The sequence below is a fragment of the Neopsephotus bourkii genome, unplaced genomic scaffold, assembly GCF_033783945.1.
Source record: "Neopsephotus bourkii isolate Nb327-2 ecotype Australia unplaced genomic scaffold, CSIRO-AGI_Nbou_v1 NB_1526, whole genome shotgun sequence".
NCBI classification, from domain to species: Eukaryota; Metazoa; Chordata; class Aves; order Psittaciformes; family Psittacidae; genus Neopsephotus; species Neopsephotus bourkii.
Window position 1 is genome coordinate 1,853,755 of NW_026902002.1, and position 27,271 is coordinate 1,881,025.

The following is a 27,271-nucleotide window of genomic DNA, read 5'->3' on the forward strand; positions in this document are numbered from 1 at the left end:
AGAAGCATCACTCCATGCTTGTGCTATTCTTAGTTTCCCTGTGTGTGCTTAATTCTGACTCATCTTTATTGATTTCCCCTTACCCCTACATTTTACAGCCCTCTCAGCAAATAAGAACTGGGAGAGCTCCTGGAAAAGAGGAACATGAGGAAAGCTGGCCGCAGCTTTGATAACTGTCAACCAAAATGGTCATCCCTCCCTGAAGCTGCTAACTTACCATACATGTCAACCTCCCCTGCTTTTGAAAATAAGAATTGTCATATGTGGCTTCAGTTTGATTTCCTCCCATGAGTGGGAAATCTCAGATGATGGAAACCAGAGTCTGGTTTACTGTACTTTTTTTAATACATATTCAATTATCAGCTTGTTTATTTTCATGTTATTATGGTATTTGATCCTAAGGCAGCATCTACTAAAGTCCTAGAAAGTGGAATGTGTTCCACTCCTTTGTAATAAATTGGTCTTCCAACTTGCGATCTTACAGTAATTGTTTTATACCCCTCTGACATCTTCTTGTAACTTTTTTGACAAGTGTTTGAAAGTGACCTGAGAACACTGTTTACTCAGGACACTACAATTTTTTAAAAAGGATCTAGCTTCACAAAATATGAAAGATTCTAAGCAGATCTAGTGCAATGGCAAGCCTACCCTAGTGTACCTGCCTAGCCTTCAGCACCAACTTAATCAAGGCACTTCCTGCCAGGATATGTGCCTCTTATGGTAACCTTCCATAAAATATAAAACTGGGAAGTGGGTGCAAGGCGCACACCTGCATGACACAGAAGGAAGATACAGTTTCTGTGTTTACTTCAAGCGTACATAGTAGTATTGGATCATTTTCTGTCCCACTTTTGAGAGTTGTGACAGCTGCATTATGCAGGCAGGAGTCTTAATTCTTCCACTCTACAGCATACTTCAGAAATCCATATTACAAACTAAAGTGCTACAGAAGGACATAACGAATAAAGCCACTTTGACATCATCAGCTATGATCAGATAAGGAAATAATCTTAAACCACTAGCCCACATAATCCTTCCCATAAGGCACAGGAAAAAGAGAGGGAGACGGAGTCAAGATTATGAAAAACTAAGGGAACAGAACAAGCCACATGCCCAAGTTTGGGAACCAGACCCTTTCATCTATCATCTATTTATATGGTAGCTTTGACACTATTATTCACAGAGCAGGAAGAAGCAATGTGGTTACTGACTCAAATGGGTTCATACTGCCTGAGACTGAAAAACTTCATACAAAACCGCTGTTGCCTAACCCCGCAAACCGGGACAGCAACAGATCCCTGCTACAAGAGGCTTCTAATAGGAAACGAAACGGCTTTTACGAAGTGGCCTGAGGTGCCGCGGTGGCCCCCCGCACCTGCCCTGCCGGCTGCACCCAGCCAGGAGCAAATTCCGAGACCCGCGGCTGAAGGCCGCCGGTGCCGGGCCCCTCCCTCACCCTGCAGCTCCAGCGGCCAGGCTGCCACCCTAGGGCACAGTAACCCCGGCGGACGGCGGCCGCAAGGCGGAACAACCGGTGACAAGTCGCTTCGCCTCGCAGGAGCAGACCCGCGCCCGCACCGGCACATCAACAGCGCTGCAGCAGCCCGGCACTCCCGGGACTGGAGCTGAAGGAAGAACGCAGGCGGCAACCGAGACCGCGGCCCGGGGTAGAGCGGGCAGACGTAGAGCCCTGTAGCAGCATCTTCCAGCACAGTCCCGTCCCTCGGCCTCCCTCCTTTCCTCCTGTCCCCCCTGCCGCCGGCGGGCCCCGGGCGGCGGGCACGCTGTGTAGCCTGGCAACGGCCCCGCGGGGGAGGGGCTCGAGGTACTTGCCTCACCGAAGCGGATCGGCAGCAGCACCGGGAAGCGCCACGCATTGTGGGTACTGTCCACGTCTGCACGCATCCAGCCGCCGACGGGGGAACGGCTCTCACATGACGCGGAAGCGGACGCACTATTGCTCCGCAGGCGGCGCGGGGCGGGGCTGCGGCGTCGCAGTGGCGGCGGGGCGGGGCGGGGCCAGCCTGGCCGTGAGGGCGGGGTTGAGGGGTGGTTCGCGTAGCTAGGGGTTGTTTCCTGCGGCGTGGGCTCTGTGAGGCGGGGGTCTGAACCAATGTTTTCTGGTGGTAGAGCTTGGTGCAGGCGTTTCCGCCGCTCGGAACAGGGCTGCCCGGCTGGGACGTTGGGTTGGTGGCCGTTGGTCAAATGACGTGAAGTGTCCTAGCACCACTCGTGTTGCAAAGAGCCCCCAGTGTGTCAGGACGGTGGTGCTTGTTTTTTGCTTCACACCTCTTTGGCTAACTCTAATTAGCCTCATTTTCGAAAGAACTGTGGTTTAGTAATTGTGCTCCTTGGGTTCTCCTGTGTAATCGTGTTCAACTGTAGTTGCCTAATTTCCACCAGGGTCAATGGGCACATACACACCTCGGCATGTGCTGTATATGTCACAAGACCCACCCTGGCTGTTTTCTGATGCAGCAAATACAGCTGCTGATGGGGAGGAGGCAGGGTTGATGGTGTCATAGTTGTCACTAGAAGAACTGCACAGAGATAACACCAGCTGCTAGACTAATTCATTTCCAGACAAACCAACTGGGCATGTTTTGGCAATAAATGGCAATACTAAAAATAAAATTCGCAAATCTCATTACTAATCCCAAAGTGACATTCCTATTTTACAATAGTTTCTTTACTGATACAAGAATATTTTTCTCCCTGTATTGCCCTTCAACATTACTGTTTCCCTTCCGTATCATACAATTTTAGTCTGTTGGCTCAAATCTGAAATGAAAGCAGCTTACTTCCTTGCTAACGCCTTCTAATTTCTCCTTCCATCTGTTACTACTTCAGTATCCAAGTGCTTGTAGTATTGCAAACAGTGTCAGGGTAAAGGTAATTGAGACAAAGAGGCACAAATGCACAAAATGTAATCAGTTCTAGGTAACGTTAAGTTTGGTGGCTTTGCAATGGAAAATAACTGTGGTGCTTGAAGGTAGTTGACATAGGTTTAGGTCCTTAGGACCTTAGTACAAAAAGTGTAGGAAAAACAGAATAGAAAAACAGGACCTGGGGATGGGGAGTATCTGGGACTAGCAGATGTCCAGGGTTGGAGCAGTTAAACTAACTGATAGGTAGAAGCACAGGATGATTGCTATGTCTGTAATGTTAATTAAGCTGGTGCTTCAAAGACTGCCAGAAGTCATGAAGATTGTTGGGAGACGTAAACGACCCTCAAAGACCACCATCACATTTTTGTACACATGCAGGAAACTTTCTGGAAAATGATGTAATTCACGTGTAGCCTCACGAATATGTATGTATAATCAGTAACTACATAAGGACATCTTGTGTAGCAATATGGTGATACATGTTAGGAGAAGCTATCCCCTGTGTCTCCCGGCACCGCAATAAAGAATACCTCCTTGTCAACTTGAAAACTTCGTTGGTGAGTTTGTCCCTGGAGTTTTCTCTGGATCATAATGTAGCTTGCACTCTGGACTTATGGGCTCTACTGGGCTTCACTTAGGAGCATGACAAGCAGGAGGACAGCACTGAAGCATATTAACACTCTCCAACCTTAAGTCTGCTTTCTCTAAGCAGCATAGACTATTTTTAAGTGGACACCTATGGCAACCCTGGATACCTGTGAGACATCACCTCACTCCCTGCCCCTGAGGATGCTGGTGATCCAGGTGTGATAAAATGGTCTCTTGGACTTTACTAAGTTGCTATTGCTGGAGATTAACTTTGCCCTGTCAACCTCCAGGGTTTCTCCCCTGTGCTTCAAGCAAAGCTCAGCCAAGCTGAGGAATCAAACTGTGTCAAACAAGGCTGCAGCAGGGGGTATGAGGTTGACTATGGCTCTGGAGTTGAGCAACAGAAGTGGAGGGAAGTTGGCAACAAGAGAAAGATTGTTTTCAGAGGAAGAGACAGGGAAGCCGTGAGGCAGGGAGTCAGGAGATGCAGGTGGCATGGAGATGTAGGAGAGGAAGGCAGGCACAGGTGAGCAGAGAGGCCACTGCAGGAGAGGTCACCTGAAGGTGCTTAGTGGAGTAGTTTTTCTCTGAACATAAAAGCTCAAGGAAAAAAAAAAAAACGGATATCCTGGAGACCACAGGAGAAGGCTCTTTTCTGAGTATCCTTCTTGTAGTATCCCTCCTTCTTGGGGGGAAACTGCCAAAGATGTGCACCACAAAAAGCCTTGTTTCAGCCAGGCAAGGGATGGAGGGTCTGCCTGTTTGAATAAGCAACTTTGTGTCTCTGAGTTAGTGTCTTGTCAGGAAGAAATAGCGTTCCCTAACAGGTTTTTGTAGAGTTGAGAATGGGAACATCTCAATCCTGACTGAGTAGGCACAACTACAGCATACATTCAGATGATACATTATTCTGAATGATTTCCAGAAAGTCCTTATCCTGTATAAACAGAGTGCACAGTATTACAAGCTGCTACACAATTTAACGGCATATGATAGCATCTACTGTAATGCTGAGAAGGAGTGATTACTTAATTAGAGGCTGCTAAAGGTTTGTGATAAGTGCATACATGTGTAATTTTAATTTTTCTAGTTCTGAACTCCTTATGTTTCCACCCTAAAATTCTCTTGACCTTTGTAAATGTTTTGAAGGGTTTTGCATTTACATAAACAGGACTTCAAAAACTATACACACGTATACTAATTAAGACTTACACATTTCTAGGGGAAGAATGCAGTATTCTTTATTTTCAGGTAGACCTGGCCCCAAGAGGTTACAGAAATCGCATGAGGTCACTGACAGAGATAGTGGCAGAATCAGGTTAAAGCTCCAGCACTCAGCTCTCACAGTGAACACTAAATCATACCTGTTATTCAAGAATTTGCATGGCTAACCAGCCAGTTACACTTAAAATAGTCTTGTCCCATTGACTCCCCAAATACACAAAAGCCATAAAACATTGTTAGAGGGGCATTGTGCACTGAATAAATCAGTAAAAGCTGCAGCCAGAGATAAAACTGATATTTGTAAGAAGTAAATCCAGTCAGTGCAAAGGGAAACCAAATAGTGGAGAGGAATGTAGGTGTTTTGAAAGAAGAAGAGGGGAAGAGGTGAAGAGGTAAGAGACAGAGTATGGACAGCATCATAAATTGACAAGAGAGGAGGACAGGGAGGACCCTGTGGTGTCAAATCCCTCAGAGATGGCAGCATGTTACTTGGTACAACAAAACAATGAAGCCATGTGCTTGCTTAATGTGTTATCAGCCAGCTGAAAGCAAAACCCAGCAGTGAACACTCAGAGACAAGTTAGGATGGGATTTATCTCACCAAAGTTTAATGATCTGGAAATAGCCCACTGTGAAGCTCTTTGTTGCTATTTCTCCTCAGTCACTGCAGGGGGAGCAGACATGTCCAGCCGCACTTTCACACCTTGCTTTTAGATGACTCAAAGTAGGGAAGACGACCTTTAGGCTTTGTCCATTGGATTTAAACAGGACTTTTAAATCAGGTTTCCCCAAGGAAAAATATCCAGCCTGAGAGGCTGGCAGCAGTTGTGCTTGTCGATGATGGAGTCACAGGAGAAGCACAGAGGTCAGAAGGGGCCCTCAGAAGGTCATTCAGAAAATTCAACTTCAGTTTTCTCTACAGCAAATTAAACTGTGGAATGTATCGGATTGCTGATCCACTTTGTAACCCTGTTTTATGGGGAAAATAAAAGCTTTCTTTGATTTAGGCTAATTAAACCCAGAGCCTTTCATCTTACTAAAAACAAAAACCAACCAAACAAACAAAACCACCACAAACCCCTTATGTCTACTGAACATCTTTATAATTCTATTGCTCCTTTCTCTAGATTTTTTTTTATCTTTCTTAAAGTGTGGTGCTTGAAGCTGGAGTTATTATTCATGCTGGAGCTTTAGCTGAAAATCAGGCTAATAATCCATTAGTGTGCTTCCTGCTTCTTGGATGGTAATGGCAATTCCCATGAAAATAATGGTATGCTGAATCCATGAATGTGTTGACTGCTGCCCAGCATCATCACAAGTGCTTTAAACTCTCAACCAGGCTCCTGAAGTCATGGTGCTGGCTAAAAACCCAGCTGTTTGTGACGTTCTAACAATTCTGCACTCTGAAAAAAAAAAAAAAAATTGCATCAAATTTTAGAGAAACCTGTGTCCATAATCACAAGAGCTAAGATTATATTCACTGGAATGAACTGTTCTTGCTAACACAGCATCAGCAGAAGTGTGAGCAAGGTCAGAAAAATCATCAGCAGAATACCCAGTTTATTTCCTTGTTTCTCTTTCAAAAGCCCTCTGCACTGGGGCCTGTGATGGGCAGAAGCATTTCTTTTATGGAACAATAGTGTTAAATTCTCAAGGGCTTTGTGAGTCTGAAGCCACCTCATAATATCACATAAAGTATCTCACTGGTAATAAATGCAGATGTTAGAACAAAATAGAGCATCATTATCCCAATGGCTCTTGTTGCAGCAGGGCCCAGCATGATCTCCTGCATAAAGAACATCATATTTCTGAAAAGTAATCTTCACACTGCATCTCAATTAGTTTGAAAAGCAACGTGTTACTAATGCAGTTTTATTTACAGGTCCATCAGCTTTGTGGGCTTATGGAAGTAACACAAGTGAGCTTTTCTGGTGATCCTGTCCCAAGCCATCCCAACAGTAATGGTCTCTCTTTGGGGCTGTTCCACTTACTTCATTCCCTCTCTGGTAGAAGCAGCTGATCTGGAAAGCCACATGAATACACTCCTACTACACATAATCCCTTTAGTTCCCTACATGACTGTAATTGAACACATTGGCAGACTTTGTTTGTATTTAAATATTTTCATAGAAAGGAAAGTCATTCCAAGCTGATCACTTCATGAGGCCAAAAATTTCATTAGGAGCCATTTAAACAATTACAATAAATAAGGAAATCATTATTTGTTGGTACAGTTGTGCCATAAACACTATAATGTATATTCAGATCTTGGTCCCTTAAGGAATTTGTTTATGATAATAGCCACAACAATCTTACTTGAGTAAGAAAAATAAAACACATATGGCTTTGTAATCCACAGTTAGGATGTTCTATTTGAAATTTAATTTAGAAAGATAAAATGGTTTCTTAGGACTGAAGGGATTATTAGGTACTATAATATCTAATAAGATTATGAGATGGAGGTGATAGCTCACTACAATAGAAACCTGCTAAGACACAGGGATATGCTAATACGTAGGACTGGCAGGACTTTCTGGGTTATCAAATCCAGCCCCCAGGTACTTCAGACAACTGGATTACATAATGCATTTAACACGTTCTATGAGCATCATGTTGGAGCTAGGTGTGGTTTTATCCCCCTAATTTTTACACCCTCACTATGCAGGTGGATAAAGAACACTTAGTAGGGAATCAAAATTATTCATTCACAATTTATACCTGTTTGCTATGTGCCAAGATTGCCTTTCATATTTACTACACCTGATGTATTTACAAAGAGTAATAAAACCATACTTCGGTGTGCAGCTGCTAGGCTAAATGAGCTGCATACGCACACTTTCCTTTAATGAAAGGTTCTCCAATCTCCTCCACATCTGAGCAGCCCTTTTCTTTACCTGTTCCATTAAGAATTCAGCTTTCCTTAACGTGACTGATGAGAATAATGCATCTAATTCCAAACAAAATCTCGTTGGGGCCTTCTACAATGACATTCATGCTTTCCTTGCACTTCTGGAAATGTCTCTGCTACTGCATTTTACAGTTTCAGTTGCTTTTGCCATGTCCACATGCACTGGGGCAAATGGTTAAAAACCTTTCAGTGTTGTTGCTGGTTTCTGGCAGATATTTTTCTGCTGCTAGCTCACTACTTCTGTGGCCTTACTCTTCAAGGACATTCAGTTCTTGCTGTGGGATATTATGAACTTTCTTTACACTGATAATACCTCCTAATTTTGTGACTTTGATACATTTTAATGATCAGGAACTTCTGTTTTCTCAAGGGGTCATTAATGAAAATAATAATAATCAACACTGAGGCTTATTTTTTATGACTTCTGAATAATTCCCTTTCTACACATCTTCTCTAATTCTAACACCACATACACCTTGCAGTACCTCTATAAATCTCAGACTTCTCCATGTAGGACACACGATTTTATGCACGTCTTCTCGTCAGCTACTTTATTGAAGTCCAGACGGTTAGATTTCCCTTCTTTGTTGAGCTAATTGCTTACTGTATCAGAGAAAGCTATTGAATTAGTCTGGTATTAGTCAGCCTTAGTAAATGCCAATTCAATTTTACTCTGTTTTCCAGTGACTGTGATGACTTCTGTAATTTTCTCCTCCCACATTCTTTCCTAAAGCCTGATATAAAATCTTGATGTACACAAAGCAAAATATATTGTGCCTCTTGAGTGAAATCTGTGTTTTATTTGTCTTTGGTATAGATTAGGTAGTTACAGCAATATGTATTTTTGACTAGCAGGCAGGGTTGAGCAGCAGTTATAAATATACTGGATGCCTTGCTACATTCACTGTCAGAAATGTATATGTGTCCTTTTTTTTATCCTAAATATTGGTAATACCAGTTTTTAAAAGGATTGTGATATAAATTCAGCAGGCTGCTGTGACTTGAGGCATGACCCCACACAGGATCCCCCCATGTTTGGGAAAAGACCCCCAGACTGGGTCTTTTCCCAAACAGGTTTGTAATCCTACTCAAACATGACCTACCTTGCAGAAAATTAGAGGACAACATGTACTGTGACTTGACTTGCAGGGTGATCACAAGCATTGGACATGATAAAAATACAGCTTTTGAAGAAACAGAGAAGAGTTGGGGAGGATTTGGCTGAGAGACACTGGGTGATTGTTCTAGATAGAGACAAATTACACATGGTATTGTCTTCTTTGTGCTTAATTTTTAATGATGTTGTGGGCACTACACAAATTGTTAGAAAAGCTGGTAAGAAACTAAATCAAGATTTGACTTTCAAGTGCACCACTGACCCACAGACTTTGCGTGTCCTTGGGCAAAATGCTGTCTCCTTTTTTTTCTTCCTCTCACTGCTTCATCTGTAAAACCGAGATAACACTACTTCTTTTATCACAACCTATTTACATAATAAAAGCCTTTCCATGCATGACAGTCTCTTATATATTTGTAGAGCATCTAGCATAATGAGGACCTGGATCTTGGGACTACAGTACAAACAGTACACAACAATTAAGATTATACATCAGTCAAAAATATACCTAATGCACCTAATACTGTGGAACTTCACTGGAGACATGACCTTATTACAAAGTGAACTGTTTCTGTGACTTATGCAGTCCTTTCTTTTGTTCAGCTCTCTTGCCCAAGTCAGGCTTGGACACAGAGGTGGGTTTTAGGAAAATTAGGAGTCGTGTGGTATCCTTCTAGGGTCTGCTGCAGGTAGAAGGAGTTGTGCACCCCCGAGGCCTAAGGGACCTGCAAGGAGCTGGCCAGCATCACACCAAGGCTTTGCCTTTCTGCAGTAGGTTTCTTGTGGGCCTGTTCTCCTCCCACTGTATGGAGGAAGGTCTGCTTTGAAGACAGCCTCTTCCTCTTTTAAAAGAGGGGGAAGAAAAGGCCTCAACCCACAGTTTCTTTTCTATATTGTCCCTGGGGAGGACTGCATATCCACTGCAGGCCAGCCTCAGCATAGAGCTGTCCTTTCCCTCTCAGTAAGCAAATCCTACCCTCGTGGAGAGGTTTCAATCAATGCTGGGGACGCAACAGAAAACACTGGACATAATCACCCTGTTCCATGTTCATAGGAGGGGCTACAGGAATAAGTGTCCCATTACCAGCAATCTAAAAGCTACTATTTGTTATTATGCTGCACATTTTCTAGGAAATGTTGTCTAGGGAGTTTATGATCCACTTAGAAAAAGCCAGCTTCCCACAGCAGAATTTTTGGGAAGTAAAAAGCTCTTTTCCCACAACCTGTATGGCCAGAAGATAATGCCAAAATGTTGCTCTTGTTCGAGATCAATCTGGGTCTGCGCTACAATTGCCCTGTACACTGAGAGAAAGCAAAATGGAGGGTGCTGGGCTGGCCTGCACTGGTGCGTCCAGGCCTTGAGGCTGAGTTGGCTCTGCAGCTACTTGGCATGAAAAGAAATAAAATCATGCATAAATCAGGAGCTCTAAAGGCCCATTTCCTTGTTTGGTCCCAGAGTAGCTGACTCAGGGCACTTAATGTTTGCAGCAGCAGACCAGCCCCTCCCCATGGGCAGGTGCCATTTTTAGTGCTTACCTTGTGCTGGCAGCTACGCTGTTCCATTTAACCGTGCAGCACTGCCCTGGCAAAAAAAAAAAAAAAGAAAAAAAAGAAAAAGAGACATTTATAAACTTAATTTCATTCTCCCTGCTTCTTTCTCAAGTTTTTTTACAAGCAAAAGAATAACAAGAAAGGTGATGGTGGCTCGGTTATTAATTATACATAGTTAGTAAGTGGTTAATTTGCTTTCACCACGTACTGTGTAAGGAAGATTGCATTGTGTTGTGGCTATTGTTATTTTATGGGAACTGAGACTAGATATCAGGCATCTGCTACAAATGTTAGGCACAAAATTGAACACCCACACATACTGAAAGGGCCATCAACACGACAGGAAGAATTACTCGTTTCGCAAGCAGAAAAATGACAAAGCAGAGGAGTGACAAATGCTAGATAAATCCAGGGCTCCAATTTAATGCATGGGGTAAGGACCTCTTCTTCCAAGAAAAGACTTCCTACTCTTGCAGTTTCGTACTTCTCCATAATTTAGCTGTGCACATATTTGGCATTTGGAGTGTGACGGATTTACACATTTGCTACCAAATGAACTGCAAGAGCTAATCAGCTCACGCAGAATTGCACATATTAATGAAGAAGGCTCTTCTGCATGCCTGCGATGTAGCCACCCACTTAACTGGGGCACCAGAGACTAATTTGAAAAGATTTTGTTCATGTAGCTTTTTTCCTATGATGAATGCTTGCAGGGAATGGTGTTGCAGAGAAGGAGGGAGGAAGCAGTATCTGCAAGATCTCACTAAATGGCTCTCATTACTGAGTGATGGAAGAGCAATAGGAAGGATAATTTATTAGTGGCTCAAAGCTAATGAGAATAATTAGCCTTTCTGAGCAAACACAGAATAACTGTTCCTTAAGGAGCACCATCTCCCCACAAGAATGATGAGTGCTCTGGGCAGGAGGACACAGGATTTCTGCGGCCAGGAATCTTACAAACTAAGGACCAGGTCTGACAGCGAGGTGGGAACACGCGGACATCCTCCTGCCTGTAACTATGGGCCAGCATCAGAGCTGAGATTCCCTAAATTTGGGGCTAACAGACCATCTTTTTTCTGACCTCAAAACCAGCTACACTGGGCTGATGAATTCACAGTTTACTGTTCAGCTTAACTCCTCAGAAACCACAGTCTGCAAATCGCTGCGTTAGATACTCAGATTTTTTTACAACTGTGTCATGCAGTGCCTGCCAAAACCTCAGCAAAAGCTGAGCCAGTCGAAGGTGCTTCTCAAGGAGTATTTCAGCAGTGCTGCTCAGTCAGGCAGTTCCAGGAGTCCTGGTTGACAGCAGATAAAATAAATGGTAGTTGGAGTTATTACCTTTATAGAAACACCCAGGTACTCTCCTTCCTTAATTGGTAAATACAAGCAGGATGCACAGAGAAAGCAGAACATCTTCTCATGAGCAGCCAAAGAAAATAATGAGGGAAAATTTGGTTTCCAATCAGTTCCAGCACAAGCAGTTATGTATATAACCGGGTTAGCCAAAGGGCTGCACACCCGCAGTTCCAGCAGAGCCATGGAATGCTCAGTGATGCTGGCCTGCCAAAAGCAAAGGAAATGCCAGTGTTTGGCCCCGACACTCAGCACCTGCTGATAAAAGCTGATTTCCCTTTGCCTCAGCTTTCAGAATTTACTCCTGCAATCCCAGGATAGCATTACAGACCCAATCACACTAAAGTAAGCCTATTAAATTAAAATGAAGTGCACGTGGACAACAGTCCGTACCCCCCCTGAGTGTCATTTTGAGTGAATGGCTTGTTTCATGCTTTGTAAAATGCAGCTGGCAGGGGTTTAGTATTATTCTAGGAAATTCATATAGGCAACATTTTTTTTCTCATAATATAGCACTATCAAGAATCTGGAGAGGGATTTTGCTTTTTTTTTATATTATTTTTTAAAAAGGAAAAGAGACAGAAAACACCTGTGGGCTAAGTCACCAGCTCTTAACTTTTTCTTTGAAAAACAGCATCTAAAATCAAAATCACCCATGAAGCAATTCCATCTGAAATGGAACTCTGACTGAAACATTCCCTTTAAGCTTACTCATGAGAGTTGCATCTACTTTTATACTCCAAAAGTAAGTGCTGTAAGAACAGAAACCTTACCCACTCTTACTTTTTTTTCCACCATTAATATCAATCCATCTTTGTGGATGACTGCTGAATTTTAAGTCAGCAAGATTTGGGGAGCTAATTTGGTCTGGGTGGGAGTTCAGAAAAATTCCCAAGACTGTTTCACCAACTGCAACCAGTTAGGAGGGGTTTGGGGGCCAACAGAGATAATCAGATCCAGAATGCAATTTTACGGGGGGAGGAAAGATAGAATGCAGATTTGCAAGGTTGCCTTTCCTGATTCAGATTGGAAAGCAAGTCTCTTCCAGTCTCTCCTGCAGGAGTTGCTCTAGTTTGAACAAGGACATAGTTTTTGGGTCACAGACTGGCAATTCCTTTACAACAGAAACTAAATTGTTCTCTTGGGTTCCAGGTGCCTGAGATACAAGCTTATGCTCCTCTTCGGACTCCAGCCTGTGTCTCTGATATCCCAGAGATCTTGTCCAGGCTCCCCTTTCCCTCGTTTTGGCAGGTGAAACAAATCCAACATCTCAGGCTCTTTCATTAGATGGGAAAATCATTTCCTATCCAGTCTCCACAAAATGCTTCATCCTGCTACATGTTGTCTCTTAGTCCAGATATACAATGGGACTAACATAGACCTGTTGTTTATTTATATCTTGTTTAAGCCAACACTGAAGAACAAAGTGATATGCAATCCTTGCTCAGCCTCTCCGCTGTGTACATGTTTTAGTCTTCCTCAACAACATGTAATCTTCTTAGGGTTAACTGTGTAGCAGATGTCCAAGACCTTTGGATCACATCTTAAAATAGATGAAAGACCAAACTCATAATGGCAAGAGCAGAATCTCTGATTCACTCCAGAACACTTCTTATGAGCAATTAAGTTTCTTGCTGATAAGCGATTCATTATTTGAAAGGCCAGATTACTCACTTTTAACCATGGCAGAAATTCGTATGTGATTATAAACACCTGGACTATGCATCTATCACAACATGCTGGAAAGTCTGAACGTGTGAAATGACCAACTGTTTAATTACACAAAATAAGAGCTCTTACAATAGGATACTTTTCACTCAGAGCTTGTAGGAAAAAAAAGGATGTATTTAAATTTCAACTTGACTGATGCAGATAGGAACCTAAACTGACTTCAGTAGCAAATACAAGCACAAATTTTGCTTTATTGGAAGCAACAGAATTACAAGAGTGTAATTGGAATCCAGACCTGGTCTACTAATTAAAAGGGCTTGGAAGCAAAGCTCCAAGCTCATGGTACACTCTTGTTCACAGTAACTAAGGCTTGTGTCAGCCATTTCATGTAATTGTTTACGGTGTTCAAATCTGTATTTGCAAAAACCATTCAGACCATAAACCAGATGACCCTGTAACAAAAGCCAAATTATTCTAAAATATTTTATATTTGTGCATTAACACATGATTAGCCAAGAAAAAATGAATGCCCAAGTCCAAGAAGTAACTGACAAAAGACTGAAGGGAAAGCTAGAATCCTTAATTTTAATTTTATTACGGTGTAACCAGCTGTAAGGAATTACTGGTCTGAAGCACAGTGTGCAATTGTCCTATCCTAAACATTTACTAAAGCCTATAATTCAGAATCAGCCTGAGTAGTGATGTCACCATTGGCAAGCTATGATTTGTTTTTATTCTTTTCCTTTTTTTTTCTTTTCCGAAGAAGTCTACATTTCTCAGCAATTAGCACAACCATGGGCTCAGCCCATGCACAGAAATGCTCAAGCATTACTGGAGACTGCACTTCTTTAATGCCAGCTGCTTTGACTCTCAGATTAGAAGAAAAAAAAAGGGCAGTAAGTTCTGGAGTGATCATACTTGATTGTTGGTAAGCAAAAGAATTCCTGTTTGAAACCAAATGGCATCAATATGTATTATTTCCTAAATGCAGGGCAGAATGCTTGCCGCTAATGTGAGGATGGCTTGAAAGAAAGAATTACCGAGATCTTATGCAAAAGTACTAAACCCAACATGAGGTAACTATGTTAACAGGAAAAAAAACCCAACAAACCCACAGTAAGAGACTTAATAAATTAAGCCACTTTCACACTAGGGTATTATGTACTACCAGGCAGCTGGTTTTTGAGTGAAGAGACTCATCAGGTGCCTAATAAGAGAAAATACTTGGCACAGCTCCATCACTGTCCAAATTGATGTCATGGTTAACAAGCTGGCTACCATACAAGGCCAATCAGGCTACTGGTATTCCAGATTACACACTAATGGCTTCAGCATCTTAATAAGTGCCAAACATACAGTGCCATTAATTGGGTGAGAGAAAAAGAGGAAAAAATATCCAGGAAGCAGGTAAGATGCCATTCACCTCCTCAGCAACACAGCACTGAGTTTCCATTAACACAGCCTTCACCGAGGATCCAAACTAGCAAAACAAAATGAGATGGGCAGACTGAGGAGGAAGAGGAAGATTTCAGACCCCCGGCACAGTAATTCACTGTAAAAAGCTGTTCCGTCTGCCCACTGAGTTCCAAGGCACTGCCAAGCACCCCACCATAGTGCCCCACACTCCTGGTCACTGGCTGTCCCCATCAAAGGGATGCTGGGTGCCCATCCTGCACATGTGCTGGCTCTTCCTAAACCACCACCAGCTATGGTCACTCACAGTGGGGAAGAAGCTGAACAAGGCTGATTAATGATAAAAATACTTGTCTTTTTTTAAATTTATTTTTAGTTCAAAGTGAATCACAACTTCCTGCCCCTCCCTTTCCCCTCCTATGAAGACATAAGTACCTCCAGATCAATCTTTTCTTTTTAAAGCATCAGGAGTGAAACAGATTTCAGCTGCTGCTAATACAGCTTTTACAGCGATGATTTTGTCAGAGATTGTTTATGCAATTTCTTAAAGAGCAAAATGGAAAAATCCCACATACAACTGCAGATAAACCTTTGAAATGTAAACACGTAAAATATACATTACTGCATTATCAGAAGCATTATGCATTTATCAAGACAGTTGAACGTAACACTTTCCAACACATATTTTATATGGCCCAATGTGACAGAAGACTGCATACCCTATAAGGGTAACTGTATACCCCTGTAAGATAATCACTCCTGCCATAACTTACAGATGCATTTGACAATGTTGATGCCAAAAAAAGGAGGGTTTACTTTAATTTTACCCATGCTCTGCTGTTTTTTGATACTTGGCTTAATTTACTCAATACATTCGATAAAGTTATGTAAACAGTCCTGATTCAAAGACCAGAGAGATTTAAATGAAATCAGCAGATCTGGACTCATCCATGTTAATGTCTTCATTAACTCAGATACCTTATTTATCCCTGAGCACCTCAAAATTGTTTCCCCAAATCTCACTGAAGAACATGTAACTATTTCAGAAGAATGTAAAACTGCATTTTGATAAATCTGTGTCTTACAAGTCCCATTTTCCTTCACTGGTTTAAAAAACACCTGCCCCCTGCCCCAAACCCCAAAGAACAACCCAAACAAAAAACAAAAACCATGACCCTTCCCTTTGTTTTCCACATGTACAGCAATACCTTTAAAAAAAGATTCACCCTATCAAACAACATCACCTACAGACACACTACAGACTACAAAAATATTGCATAGGAGTGTCAGTGGGCATAGTCTCCCAAAAATGAGAGAAAATGCCAAGTTTTCTTTAAAACATTATGGCAACATTCTAATTTATTTTTCTTTCAAAAATCAAGTGGTTTCACTTTATTTCAAAATTGTACAAAATGGCCATGGCTGTTTATAAAAAAAAGTCTCTGTCTTGAGAATATGTGACGTCTCAGGTGCATTAACAAAAGACCTGGAACCATTCACAGTGCAGCGGAAAGCTTCTTTTGAGGCAGAAACTACAATTCATCCTTCTTCTTTCCTACTCTTTCATGGTCTCTTTCTCTCAGGGTTCGCATGAAAGTGGTGAATCCAGACTCCTGGTTTTGAAGAAAGAAAAACAGGGGTCATATTTTTATAAACGAACCAAAATAATATGTCAAGAACACTTTCAGATTCTGTATCCCATGACAGAATATAAACTAAGGAGCAGTTACTGCTTTTGCATTGCCTCAGCACGCAGTGCTCTGGTCCAGGGCTGCTCCACTGCAATGCAAGGGGAAAATATCCACAGATTCCACATGTCAAACTTTGAAGAGATGGTGCACAAACAAAAAGGCCCTAAAACTCACAGGACAAGGTGAAATCTGTTCCTTTTTTATTGAAAAAACTCAAAGACATTTTTCAAGCTACATTTGTATGCTACATGTATCATTCTGAAAGCAGCTGGTGATCATTTGTTGGCTATACACACACATTTGCCACTGTTCCTCATCCCTTAACAGTTTTGCTTATGATCTTTGTCCTTTTCCACATGTTCAGATGATGGGAGTTCCATTTTTTGAAGTCACTATCAGCACTACTGCCAAGCAATTTCAAACCTGGATGCCTAGATGCCAGCCTCTGTACTTCAACAACTTACAATTTCTTATTATCTAAGGCTGTTGGGTGCCAGCAATTTCCTTTTCCAAGGAAAGTTCTAAACACAACTCATAGGCGTTTCAAAAGGCTCAGATAGGTAGAGATGTGACACCTGTTTTAACACACTGTCTACTAGCACACCAACACTATAGTTGTCTGGGCAAGTAACACTTGACCATTTTTACTTTTAAGCCATCCCAAAAGACACCACTCGAAACTGGTGATAAAAAGGAAAAATACAAATAGGTGGAGAACAACTAACAGAAAAAGTTTAAGTTGGGGAACAATAAAGTTGGGGAACAATAAAAGTAAACCAAAATAAAACATCAAAGCTGGGAGGCTTTTGAGAAGGCTGAACAACAAAACACTTTCCTAAAACTATTCACTACTTTTTCACTGAGAAAAAAATAATGAAGTGACAAGTTTGGGCTATACCTCATTTGGAGATATCTGGCAATCAATGGTGCCTATGAAAGGACCACAGTTTCCAAAGCTGTGTGCCTGGAAGGCAATTCAAGTCAGAGAATGTCCTAACTCTTCCTTGCTTGAACTGCTTGGGGCGAAATGCCCTAAAATCTCTACTCTGGAACTGCAATCCCCTTGGAGGTGTAGAAGACCCCTTACAGGCCAACAGTGGGGATCATGCTCTTCCCCACAGCCAGTCCTCCAGCGTGAGGTGGCAAGAAGCTGAGAGATCCTGCTCTACTGGCCATGGTTCCTGCTGTCATGTTACTGCTATGGCAGCTGACACTGCTTTTCTTCCCTCCCATTGTGAAATGACAATTCTCCAGCTGGACCACAGTGAACAAAATGCTCATTGGTGTCAGAATCAGGAACAGAAAGCAAGTCCCCTGTCTCTCACTGCTGTCTCCTGAGATTTCTTTGGCAGCGCAGGAGGTGGTTGGCCATGGTGATTCAAAAGGTGTTGTTATGCTGCGCGAAGTCCTTTAGTACTGCAGTCCCGTTACTGAAACAGATTTGTGAACAAACATGGAATCTCCGTGGAAGGCACTGTGCTAAGAACCGCCTCCAGCATTAACATGATATAAGAACCTGCATCAAGCTGCACAAGCAGAAGACCTTAGGGCGCAGGAGAAGTGAAGGGGGAACACAGTTGCCAGTAGCAGAGAGATTGTGATGTTCCTGTTGGGTAATTTAATTCTATCCAAGAAAGGCTGCACATAGGGAATGAGTCAGTCTGCTTTACAGCATAGAAGTAATCATCTCCCAACTGCTGTGGCCTCAGAGCACTCTGATCTTGCTAAATTCTTTTTATCAGCCACCACAGATCCTTCGTCTCATACTAATGTCTACAAGTATGGGTTAGAAATACGAAAACTGACATTGAATTTTCACTTAATTGTTGACTAAGGCACCCATCTTTGCTTCTAAGAAAAAATCCACAATCAGAACTAAACATAGTGTCCATAACAATGCCTCGATCAACACCATAAAATGGTAATCACTGGGGTCGTAATGCTGGAGAAAACTGGGAGATGACGCTCCATTAAGACTTCTCTAAGATTCTGCCTTACAAAGAACCTCAGAATTTGGCTTTTTTCTTCATGCTTCTCTATAATTTGGTGAGCTGTAATAGCAGCAATATCTTTCAGGCAAGGCTCTTTTATCAAAATGACTGGATGGCTTGAAGACCCAAGTTTTTCTTGCAGATCCTACATTCTCCAGGCAATCAATCACTGCTGAGGAGTAACCTCCCTCTAGGAGGTTATGACAAAACCCACACACAAATAATTGGATTGCTCCCTTATTTTCAGGCACTTTACAACCACAGAAGGCATTATGCCATTTTTGTCCCTTTTACTCAGAGCATATAATCAGCTGGCCACAGCAGGAGAAAAGAATGAAACTTCAGCCCATGGGCTAGATGGCACAATTTCTCTTGCCATCCTGAGCTCCAGGAGTGAAATCTGATTCAGGGCAAATGAGACATTTAGTTTCCCTCAATCTCCAAAGGACAGCTTTGTTCCTGCTATAAAACCAATGGTCTGTCACCATTTGGCAGCCTGGTGGATCCGTAACACGTCTGCAGTATATGTGCAATACAGATCCAGCACTGACAGGAGAAAGTTCTGTATTTACTGGCATTTCTGTACCTAGCAGCAGCCCTTGCAATAAACCCTTCACTTTCACTCAGTCCAAATTCACTTGCAGACTTCAGCTTAAAGAATAAAATATACAACAAAGCATTAGCAAATCTATTCCTCCTTCCTCTTCTCATGTCCCTAAAAATAGACCAAGTATGTTCCTAATGCAGAGATGTACAGGGGTGTGGTAAACAATGATTCATTCATGTAAGACTGCAACAGGAGCAGTTAAACATCCTTCCAGCATGGTAAAAAGTCACTCCGCAGTTTTCATTTGCAAGGCAGTACAGGCAGAGGAGGCCTTCCTCCCTGTATCAGCTGATGACCCTTGCTTTCACTTACCCCTCTTTCTCCAGTATATTTTTCCACAAATTTCCCGTAGTTGTAGTAGTTGAAGGTGGGATAGCCATCAACCCCCTCCTGCTTACACAGGTCATGATTCTGTCCTTTGGCACAGTCCACTGCAGCATAGGCGATCTGAAATGCAAGAAATCAGCATGAGGCAGGAGAAGATAAAGCAAGATTCTACTTCATAGTTATGCTGCTCCAGCTCGGACTTAACACTACAAGAGACCCAAGTCTTCTGCTGTTCTGTAACAGCTCAGCTCTGGAGGAAGGTCAGAGTGTGGTCATCAGGTCAAGCCACACAAATGGTAGAGCAGAACCTGCTCCCTCCCAGAGAAATTCTGTGCCACTTGCAAAGCACCTGGTCCACATGGCTGCAAGATGTGTTCAGCTCAGAGCAGAAAATCACCTTCCCAGCCTCCCCGTGGACTCCAAAGGGGAAATCCAGAGGCTGTGTTAGTAAAACCAAATCCAAGCACGGCAGTCACAGCTCTGTTGTACTGCAGTATTTTTTCTGCACTTTGGTTTTAAGTGGTGAACAGCGTCAGGGTGACTTTGATAATGCTAATGACCCACCTAACCCAACCTCCTTCCTGTGGCATAACTAATGCTTCGAAAAGTTACCTCTTCTGTTCTTGGACAAACGTGGCTGGTCACTTACACAAGCTATTAACAGATTACTGACTTCCACCCAAATAGCTTTTGTAAACTCCATTCAGTTCTTCCAAGGTCAAAAGGGGATGGGTGAGAGGCCAGAGCATTGTCCATCAAGTAATGCAAATAAAGGAGGCTGCTTGCTTGCAGTTTCAGTTTCCTTTCCTGTCTTTTTTCAGTCTATGCTTTAAGGTAGGGAATGTATGTTATATGCAGCCATTAGCAAAGTGGGCTTTAATTCCTTTTAAAACCTCTAGATGCTACTGTCACACAAACAAGCCCCGAGCAGGAAACAGCCTGCTGTGCTCTCAGCCTGTTCGGCAACAGCAACACCCTGTGTCCCTGTCCGCCTCAGCATAGGCAGAGCGAGGAAGCGCAACCTCATAGCCTTAGAGCATTAGCTCAGGCTAACCCTAGTTTAGAGCATTTGACATTTGAAACCTGAATCTGTGAAGTACTGGGGAGGAGCCCCACTTAACATTTCAGATGTTGAAACAAAATGCAACTCATAAGCTTCTACTTAAAGTAACCAAGCCCTGTTATGTGATTTCACACTGACTGTTCCTGCGAGCGGCAGTTCTGGCTCTGAACGTACACTGCTCACACAGGCTTGCCTTCACACTGAAGAGCAAGAAGGCTGAAGTACAAGCTATGTAAAACGCAAACCAATTAGAGGAACGATTTATTTTTTTTCTGCAATTGTGAGTTACAATGTATCAAGTGCTAATTTTGTAACAGACATGTCTTAACTTGAAATTTCCCTTCCAGGAGCCTCCTTCAAACAATCTGATCAAAATACCTTTTGCTTGCATGACTTTAGAGTTGCAGTTAAACTGCTCTTCCATAATTAAAAGATCACTTAATATTCCATAATGCCCTCCAGTTTCATGGTGACACGATCAAAACGAGAAAAACTGATCACGTTATCGTAGCAGTAATTAAAGAGACTGGCAAAGCCAACTTCTGCTAATTTACTTGCTATGTTTGGGCTTTGAAAGTCTGACAATACTCAGTAAGATCTTGCTTAGGTCTGTCTTCAGATGGAAAGCACTACATAAAGTAAGCAGTGTTCTTACCTGAAACATTTGGTTTCTCTGTTCCCATTTTAAACATTAATAAGGCTATAACAGGAACAGGACTCTCAAGAGCTGCAGAAAACATGCATGATCACAATTGTTTTTTTCCTTTCTGTAAACATAAAGACTCCTACTCATTCAGGGCCAGTTAAAATGAAAGGTGAGGGGTAATACACTGCAAAAGAGTTTCATCTAAGTATTTATGCCTTCCTGACCTTAGCAGCCAGCCAAAATTTAGAACCCTGTTGTCTACCTTCTGTGTAAAGGAAAGTTTACAATGGAGAGAATTATTTCATGTCACAGTACTAATGTGGAAAGAGTACTTGAAGTCCTGGTTCCCTGAAAACAGGAAGAATAAATAAAACTGTTTCTCACTGCTTTAAATATCACACAGGGAGAGATCACAGCCAGAAAAAGGGGAAGGTGTATGTGCACTCATCCAGATCTTAGTAGCTGGTCTGAGGCATGAAACTGTTGTGGCTGATGACCCATCTGTTCTTAGACAGCATCTTGGGTATTAAGAAAATTAGAACGTTGGAAGGAAGAGAAGCCTTTTTTATCTGTACCACTCTGGAAACATCTAGACTGGCTTTGATGGGAGTAAAGAACCTTATTTCATTTACAAAAGGCTTCTGTGGGAATAGACCCCAGTAAGGAGAAGGTGCAGTGGAGGAATGAAATGCTGTAAGCCTCTGTTAATGTTGTTTAGCTCATCTTTACTTCTTGACTCAAAACAGATGACTGATGAACTATAGGGAGGTGGCTTCTGAAAAAAATGTTCAGTAGTCTGCCTGAGATACAGCTCTCCTCTAGAGCACATGAAAATCTAAGCTGGTCCATCTGTGCATTTGTTGTACACTGAAGTAATGCACAAAGATCCCAGTCTAAGTCTGGCCACAACAGTCACATTAGCCTAATGCTACTCCTAATCTAATAGGTCAATGGTGAGGGACATGTGCAACTGGAGTAGTGTTTGGAGGATGTGTCCATGGTCCGTCATTCTCTGAAATGCTCCCGCATGCAAGCTCCCACACAGCACCATGGACATGCCACCCACTGCTCCTGCAAATGTCGTTTTTGAGCCCAGTTCTTCAGAACTTAGATTCTTACAGCCAGTAAGAGAAAAGGAACAGCAGTTTTCAAAAGCCTTGTTACTCATACAGACGTGAGCAAAATTTCACAGAGAGACATCTAACTCCCAAGACTGTATCTGAAGCTGTATTTCAAATGCCTGCTGCCAACAGTAGCTGAGTAAGAGTACTTAGGAGAGCTTGAGTGATTACTTTAGAGTGGAAATGTTAAGGCAGCCTAAATATAGAGGTTGCTACCATCTCTATGCACTCATTACCATGGTCCTAATTGTCTTGCCTGTCTCACAGCAGAAGATCAAATACAGTGCACTGCAAGATGAGAAAAGTAATGCTGAAAAACACTTGTAGCAAAATGCACTTCTGGACTGAGGACCAATTCTAATCTCAATTCTATCAACTTCAGATAGCTGAACTCCAAGAAATACCAGAATTTCAATAAACAGCTCCAGTGCCCTTTTCTTTATCCTGTTTGCATTTTCATGGACCACAAATGTTAAAATAAATTTCTGGTAGAGGAGTGTCCCCCAGCAGTTTTCAGTTAGGGTGGATTAATTCATGACTATACTGAAAGGATGCACATAAAAAGATGTAGCCCACAAGAAGACTGGTTTCGCTTGAGTCTTGGCTTAGGTGAGCAGTGATACATTGCAGGGAGGTTTTCCTCTCATTCTCGATCTTCTTTGCAATGATCACCCTTTCTGCATCACTAAAGAAGGAAATCAAGTCAGAAAAAATAACAACCAAAAAAAACCTCTACCAAAATGTAGTTAAAGACTTGTGGAGAATATAACTCTCAGAAATCATATTCAACTATCAGTATTCCAAGTTACATGGAAGTTCATGGGAAGGCATAGGTTAGCAAGACCTATATGCTTTGTCTTGTAAAAACACTATTTTTATTCAAGCAGAGTTAAACATAAAACAGATTAAACATATTAAATATAAAACATCCCTGATATATATCCCGAAGCCAAGACATTTGGCATCACCTTCATGAATTCCCCTCATCAAAAGGGAAACAATCATAGAATCAACTATGTTGGAAAAGACCTTTAAGATCACGATGTCCAACCATTACCACCTTTAAAAATCTGTGAGAACAAAAAACTTTCCTAAGGCTAGGCTAAAATGTGTGTGTGTATATACACTATGGAAGACCCCAGCATGGCAGCTTTCAGAAGGCAAGACTGATTTATAGAGATTTTGATCGTTAGGGCCAAAATGTCATTTCTTCAGTTTTCCAAACTTTCCTCTAACCAGAGGGAAAAACCCACTGAAAAAAACAATTCAGGAAGAAAAAAAAAATGTGCTGTATCTGAAACATTCAGAAAACTCCATAGGGTTATGGATTCTCCATAACACAAATCAGCACTCCCTTAGATATTGACAATACATCATTATATACAAGTTCTCTCTCCAGAGGCTGTTCAGGTTTTTTATCACCATCCTGTTCAGTAGCTGTACCAGGAATAGAATAGTTATCAAATGAAAAGACAGTCAATCAGAGACTGTGGACTCCAGAGAAAGTTACCTGGAGTACATCCAGCTTTCTAACTGTATTGGTAGCTCTTCATAACTGGTATGCAGCTGATAATAATACCAGGTTAGTATACATAACAAGTATACATTAGAATAATAAAAATTTAAAAAAATTACCAGATTAGTACTCATTTCTCCATAGTTGGTATAGTTTATCACAACTACCAACATCTGGAACTGGAAAATACCTTTATCTGAAAAGGGAAATCTCACACCGACATTTCATGGTTTTACCAAAGAAGAGGGAGCTTAACTATGGAGTTGCAAACTTCACTCTGCACGCATTAGAACATGATCAATGCATGACCAGCTCTGAAGAGCTCTTAAGAAAGGAAATAGCGCATGGCATATTGTTCAGATGAAGTGGTCTGATTAAAAACAACAAGCTGTTGCAAAAATCAGAACTTTTCATTTAGATGCTTAAATAGAAGTGGAGCTATGCGGAAAATATGACCACTGATCTCTGTGTGCCTCAACTGTAACAGACAGATGATGCCTAAATTTTTTTGCTGTGAAAATGTGAGACGGAGAAAGAACAACTTGCAGTGTCATCTAATCATACATCAGGAATCACAGTTATGTTCCAACAGAATTATGAAACAACTTTTTGTTCTGGAGGGATCTTTCAGGTAAGAAACACAATTACATGCAGTGGTTCAAATAGATGTGCAGAAAATTGAAAGTGGGATCCCTTGACCTTCCAAGGTAACTCCTCTTTTCCATTCTTAAACCTTCTTCATGTTAACAGTTTCTCTCCCAGTCACCATATGATGATATAGTAAAAATTCCCCCTGTGATCCTAGTTACTCTCCTGTTAAAATATGTACTGCACACACTGGTTTATTGATTCAAGGAAATAAATCTCTGCTGAAGCTAACATTGACTTTTGTTATGAAAATGGAAGTGAATAACTAACTGAATATTGATTTGAAAAGAATGATACATGATCAGCTTAAAAAAGTTAAAATCGCAGCACAGAAAAGAATGCTTTCAAGCAACATTTTTACAGTATAGTCAATTCCAGATGACAAGTACCTGATTATTAGGAAAAAAAAAAGCCCACTGTTGCCAAATGTCTTAAAAGTACCTATGAATAAGACAAATGCACATTCTTCTCCATGATTACTCCATAGGTTTCTATTTATATTACTTGTTCTGGACCCTAATGCACTTATGAGCTGGCTTGCTAAAGCTTGTTGCAATGCAGCTACCGTTCTCCATGTGAAAGGCCTTGCAAATGGAAGATCCATTATTAGATGCTCTGATGTGCCACAGCAGCATTATCATAGCTGCAATTCATCAACTGTTCTCAAAGCAGTCCTATTTGCAAAGGGAAGATTCATTAGTAGGCACCATAATGTACAGTGCTAGCATCACCACATTTAATGACCCTAATTAAAAGAAACTCAACACGTGCTTTTTTTTTAAGCAATTAGGGATCAAATTTTTGGCCAAACTAAAATTTTAACTCATTTGGATAACTGTACACCGATTTGCTTGGTATGATGATTTTCAACCACAGTTCAACCCGTGTTTTGCAATACACATTGAGGACTCGCCAGTTTCACTGCTGTCTTGCAGCTCCCCAACTCACCCCATCAGCTGCACCCTTTCCAGCAATCTCTGCCACAGCTGTTTCTGTACAAACTCACTAGAACCCAGTTGCAGTGCTCTGATTTGGGTCATTGCATTTGTACAGGAACAGTCTTCTGAGGAAACAGAGAAGATTGGTCAAACAGCAGCCTCTCTGGGGGGAGTTCCAGAGATTTGTTTCTGAGAGGCCTTGAGAAGTCAAGAGTTCTCCCTCAGCAAATCCAAGCTGGAGCATCACAAATTAGTTCTTTCAAGCTGAACTTTAGGATCAGCCAAAAGGCAGAATGCAGGGTTTTTTTTTAAGACTTAGCTGGTTCCCTTTCAAGAGTCTCTGAAGCAGTCAGTGAACATACCTTCCTGCTCTTCAATCTGTTCAGCAGAGTGACGATCCTCACATTAGCATTTTCTGACATACACTGGTCATTGCCAAAACTTGAGCTGTGGAGCACAGGCCAAAGGCTTTCCTCTGGCAGCTGTGTGCAAAGACCACAGTGCTCCAAGGCAAGGATGTTCCAGATGGGTCTTTCTTCCCTTGTTCTTTTTTTCTTTTTAAGTAACCGAAAGCAATATCCTAACTGCTTCACTGGACTAGTTTCTCCAATGATCTGGTCTTACTTATTTCTCCAGGCACATGAAAAGACACAGGGGCTCTGGTTTCTGGGTTACACCCAGAGCCATGTTTTGCTATAGCCACACGACTGCCCTAGGCAAGCAAGCAGCCTTGGGATTTCTGCTAAAACAACCAGCAGTGATACGGCCAACAAGAACTGACATTTGGGACCAATGTTCTGAGCACTGTGTTTCTAAACTCCAACTCCAGCTGTGCAGATGATGAAAAAGTGCACAGCATTACACACAGCCCAAGGCGGGAGGGGGCTTCTGTGCCAAAACCACCCCCTTGCAGTGAACCTGTAGAGTCAAAGACACGTATTTAACAGCTTCAAGCTCTGCTCATCTTCAAAATTTCCATGTAAAGACTCAAAAGTCTCCTAAAGAATACCTTTCAAGATACCATTTATAACCAGCTCCAGGCTGGAAGCTTTTTGCTTGTTCTTCGGACTCTGCAGAATTGAATGCTTAATTAAAGGACCACCCCTACTGAAAAGAAGATACAGTATAAATGCTACCATACTGTGTTAAAGTGAACAAACCTTTTTTTCAGAGGAAAAAAAAAGCGAACACCCAAACCATCATGACTAAAAATAAAAATTAGTAACCTTTCCCTGGTTTTGGAAGAAGAAATATCTCTTTCCTCTTAAGCAGTAATTTTATTGAAGTTTGAAACTCTTCAGAACTATGAATTAGTCTGAAGGGTCAGTCCAGTTTGAAATATGGGAATATGCCCAGTGCTGCTTGCAAGAACAGCCATGTGCTCTTCTGCAGTCTTAAACAGGTTTATTTTCTTTCCACAATGGCACAAACTGCCAGCAAGAAGCACCTTGGCAGGTTATGGCTGTACACAATTAAAATAGTGCTCCCCAGATAATCAATCCCTGGCACTTTCATAAGTCACTGGGGTGGAATAACACCATTTTCCGTAACTGCACACACCTCTTTAAAACTGTACCAGCCTTAATATTCCCTGCTGGCTCTCCTGTTCCAACTCATTACATTTTATATCTCCTTACTTCGGCCTTAAACTGAAGTCAAGAGATGCAACTGTCAATCACTGCTCTGCTCTTGGGAGTCCCTTCATAACCTGAACTGAAAGCTTCACAACCTGAACTGAAAGCTTTGCAAGCCTTTGTTTACCACCACCACCATGTCCAATAAACTGTGTCATGATTCAGATTGCTTGTTAATACATCCTGGGGCTCTAATAAGCAAGTTGCACATTGTTTGGTACATTTGCTTCGCCTCCTCTGACTGAAATATTAATGAGTTTAGGAAAGAGAGGCTTCATTGGCAACGAAGTGGGAAAACAAGGACACTTTCTCAAAGATCTTGGAAACAAACAAGTAACTCAAAGGCATCTGAGCACACAAATTTATAGCAGTA

The 27,271-nt window shown here is 41.8% G+C and overlaps 1 protein-coding gene and 1 long non-coding RNA gene across 4 annotated transcripts in view; one reads left to right on the top strand and one right to left on the bottom strand.

Annotated features, from left to right (window-relative positions):
- The first annotated feature begins 3,483 nt into the window (after nucleotides 1-3,483).
- Nucleotides 3,484-9,121, top strand: LOC133221301 (uncharacterized). The gene is made up of 2 exons (XR_009727958.1): nucleotides 3,484-4,002; nucleotides 8,719-9,121. It is a non-coding gene; the product is annotated as an uncharacterized LOC133221301 (long non-coding RNA).
- A 5,945-nt stretch (nucleotides 9,122-15,066) lies between these two features.
- The window catches only part of PDIA5 (protein disulfide isomerase family A member 5), a 100,312-nt gene continuing 88,107 nt past the window's right edge, over nucleotides 15,067-27,271 (bottom strand). For all 3 annotated transcript variants that reach the window (XR_009727957.1, XM_061370063.1, XM_061370064.1), the window contains 2 exons: nucleotides 19,318-19,452; nucleotides 15,067-16,329 (listed from right to left, as the gene is read on the bottom strand). Coding sequence is in view for 2 of the 3 variants with exons in the window: in XM_061370063.1 (XP_061226047.1) it covers nucleotides 16,249-16,329; nucleotides 19,318-19,452 (216 nt within the window). In the remaining variant the exon portion in view is untranslated. The remainder of the gene's footprint in view (nucleotides 16,330-19,317; nucleotides 19,453-27,271) is intronic.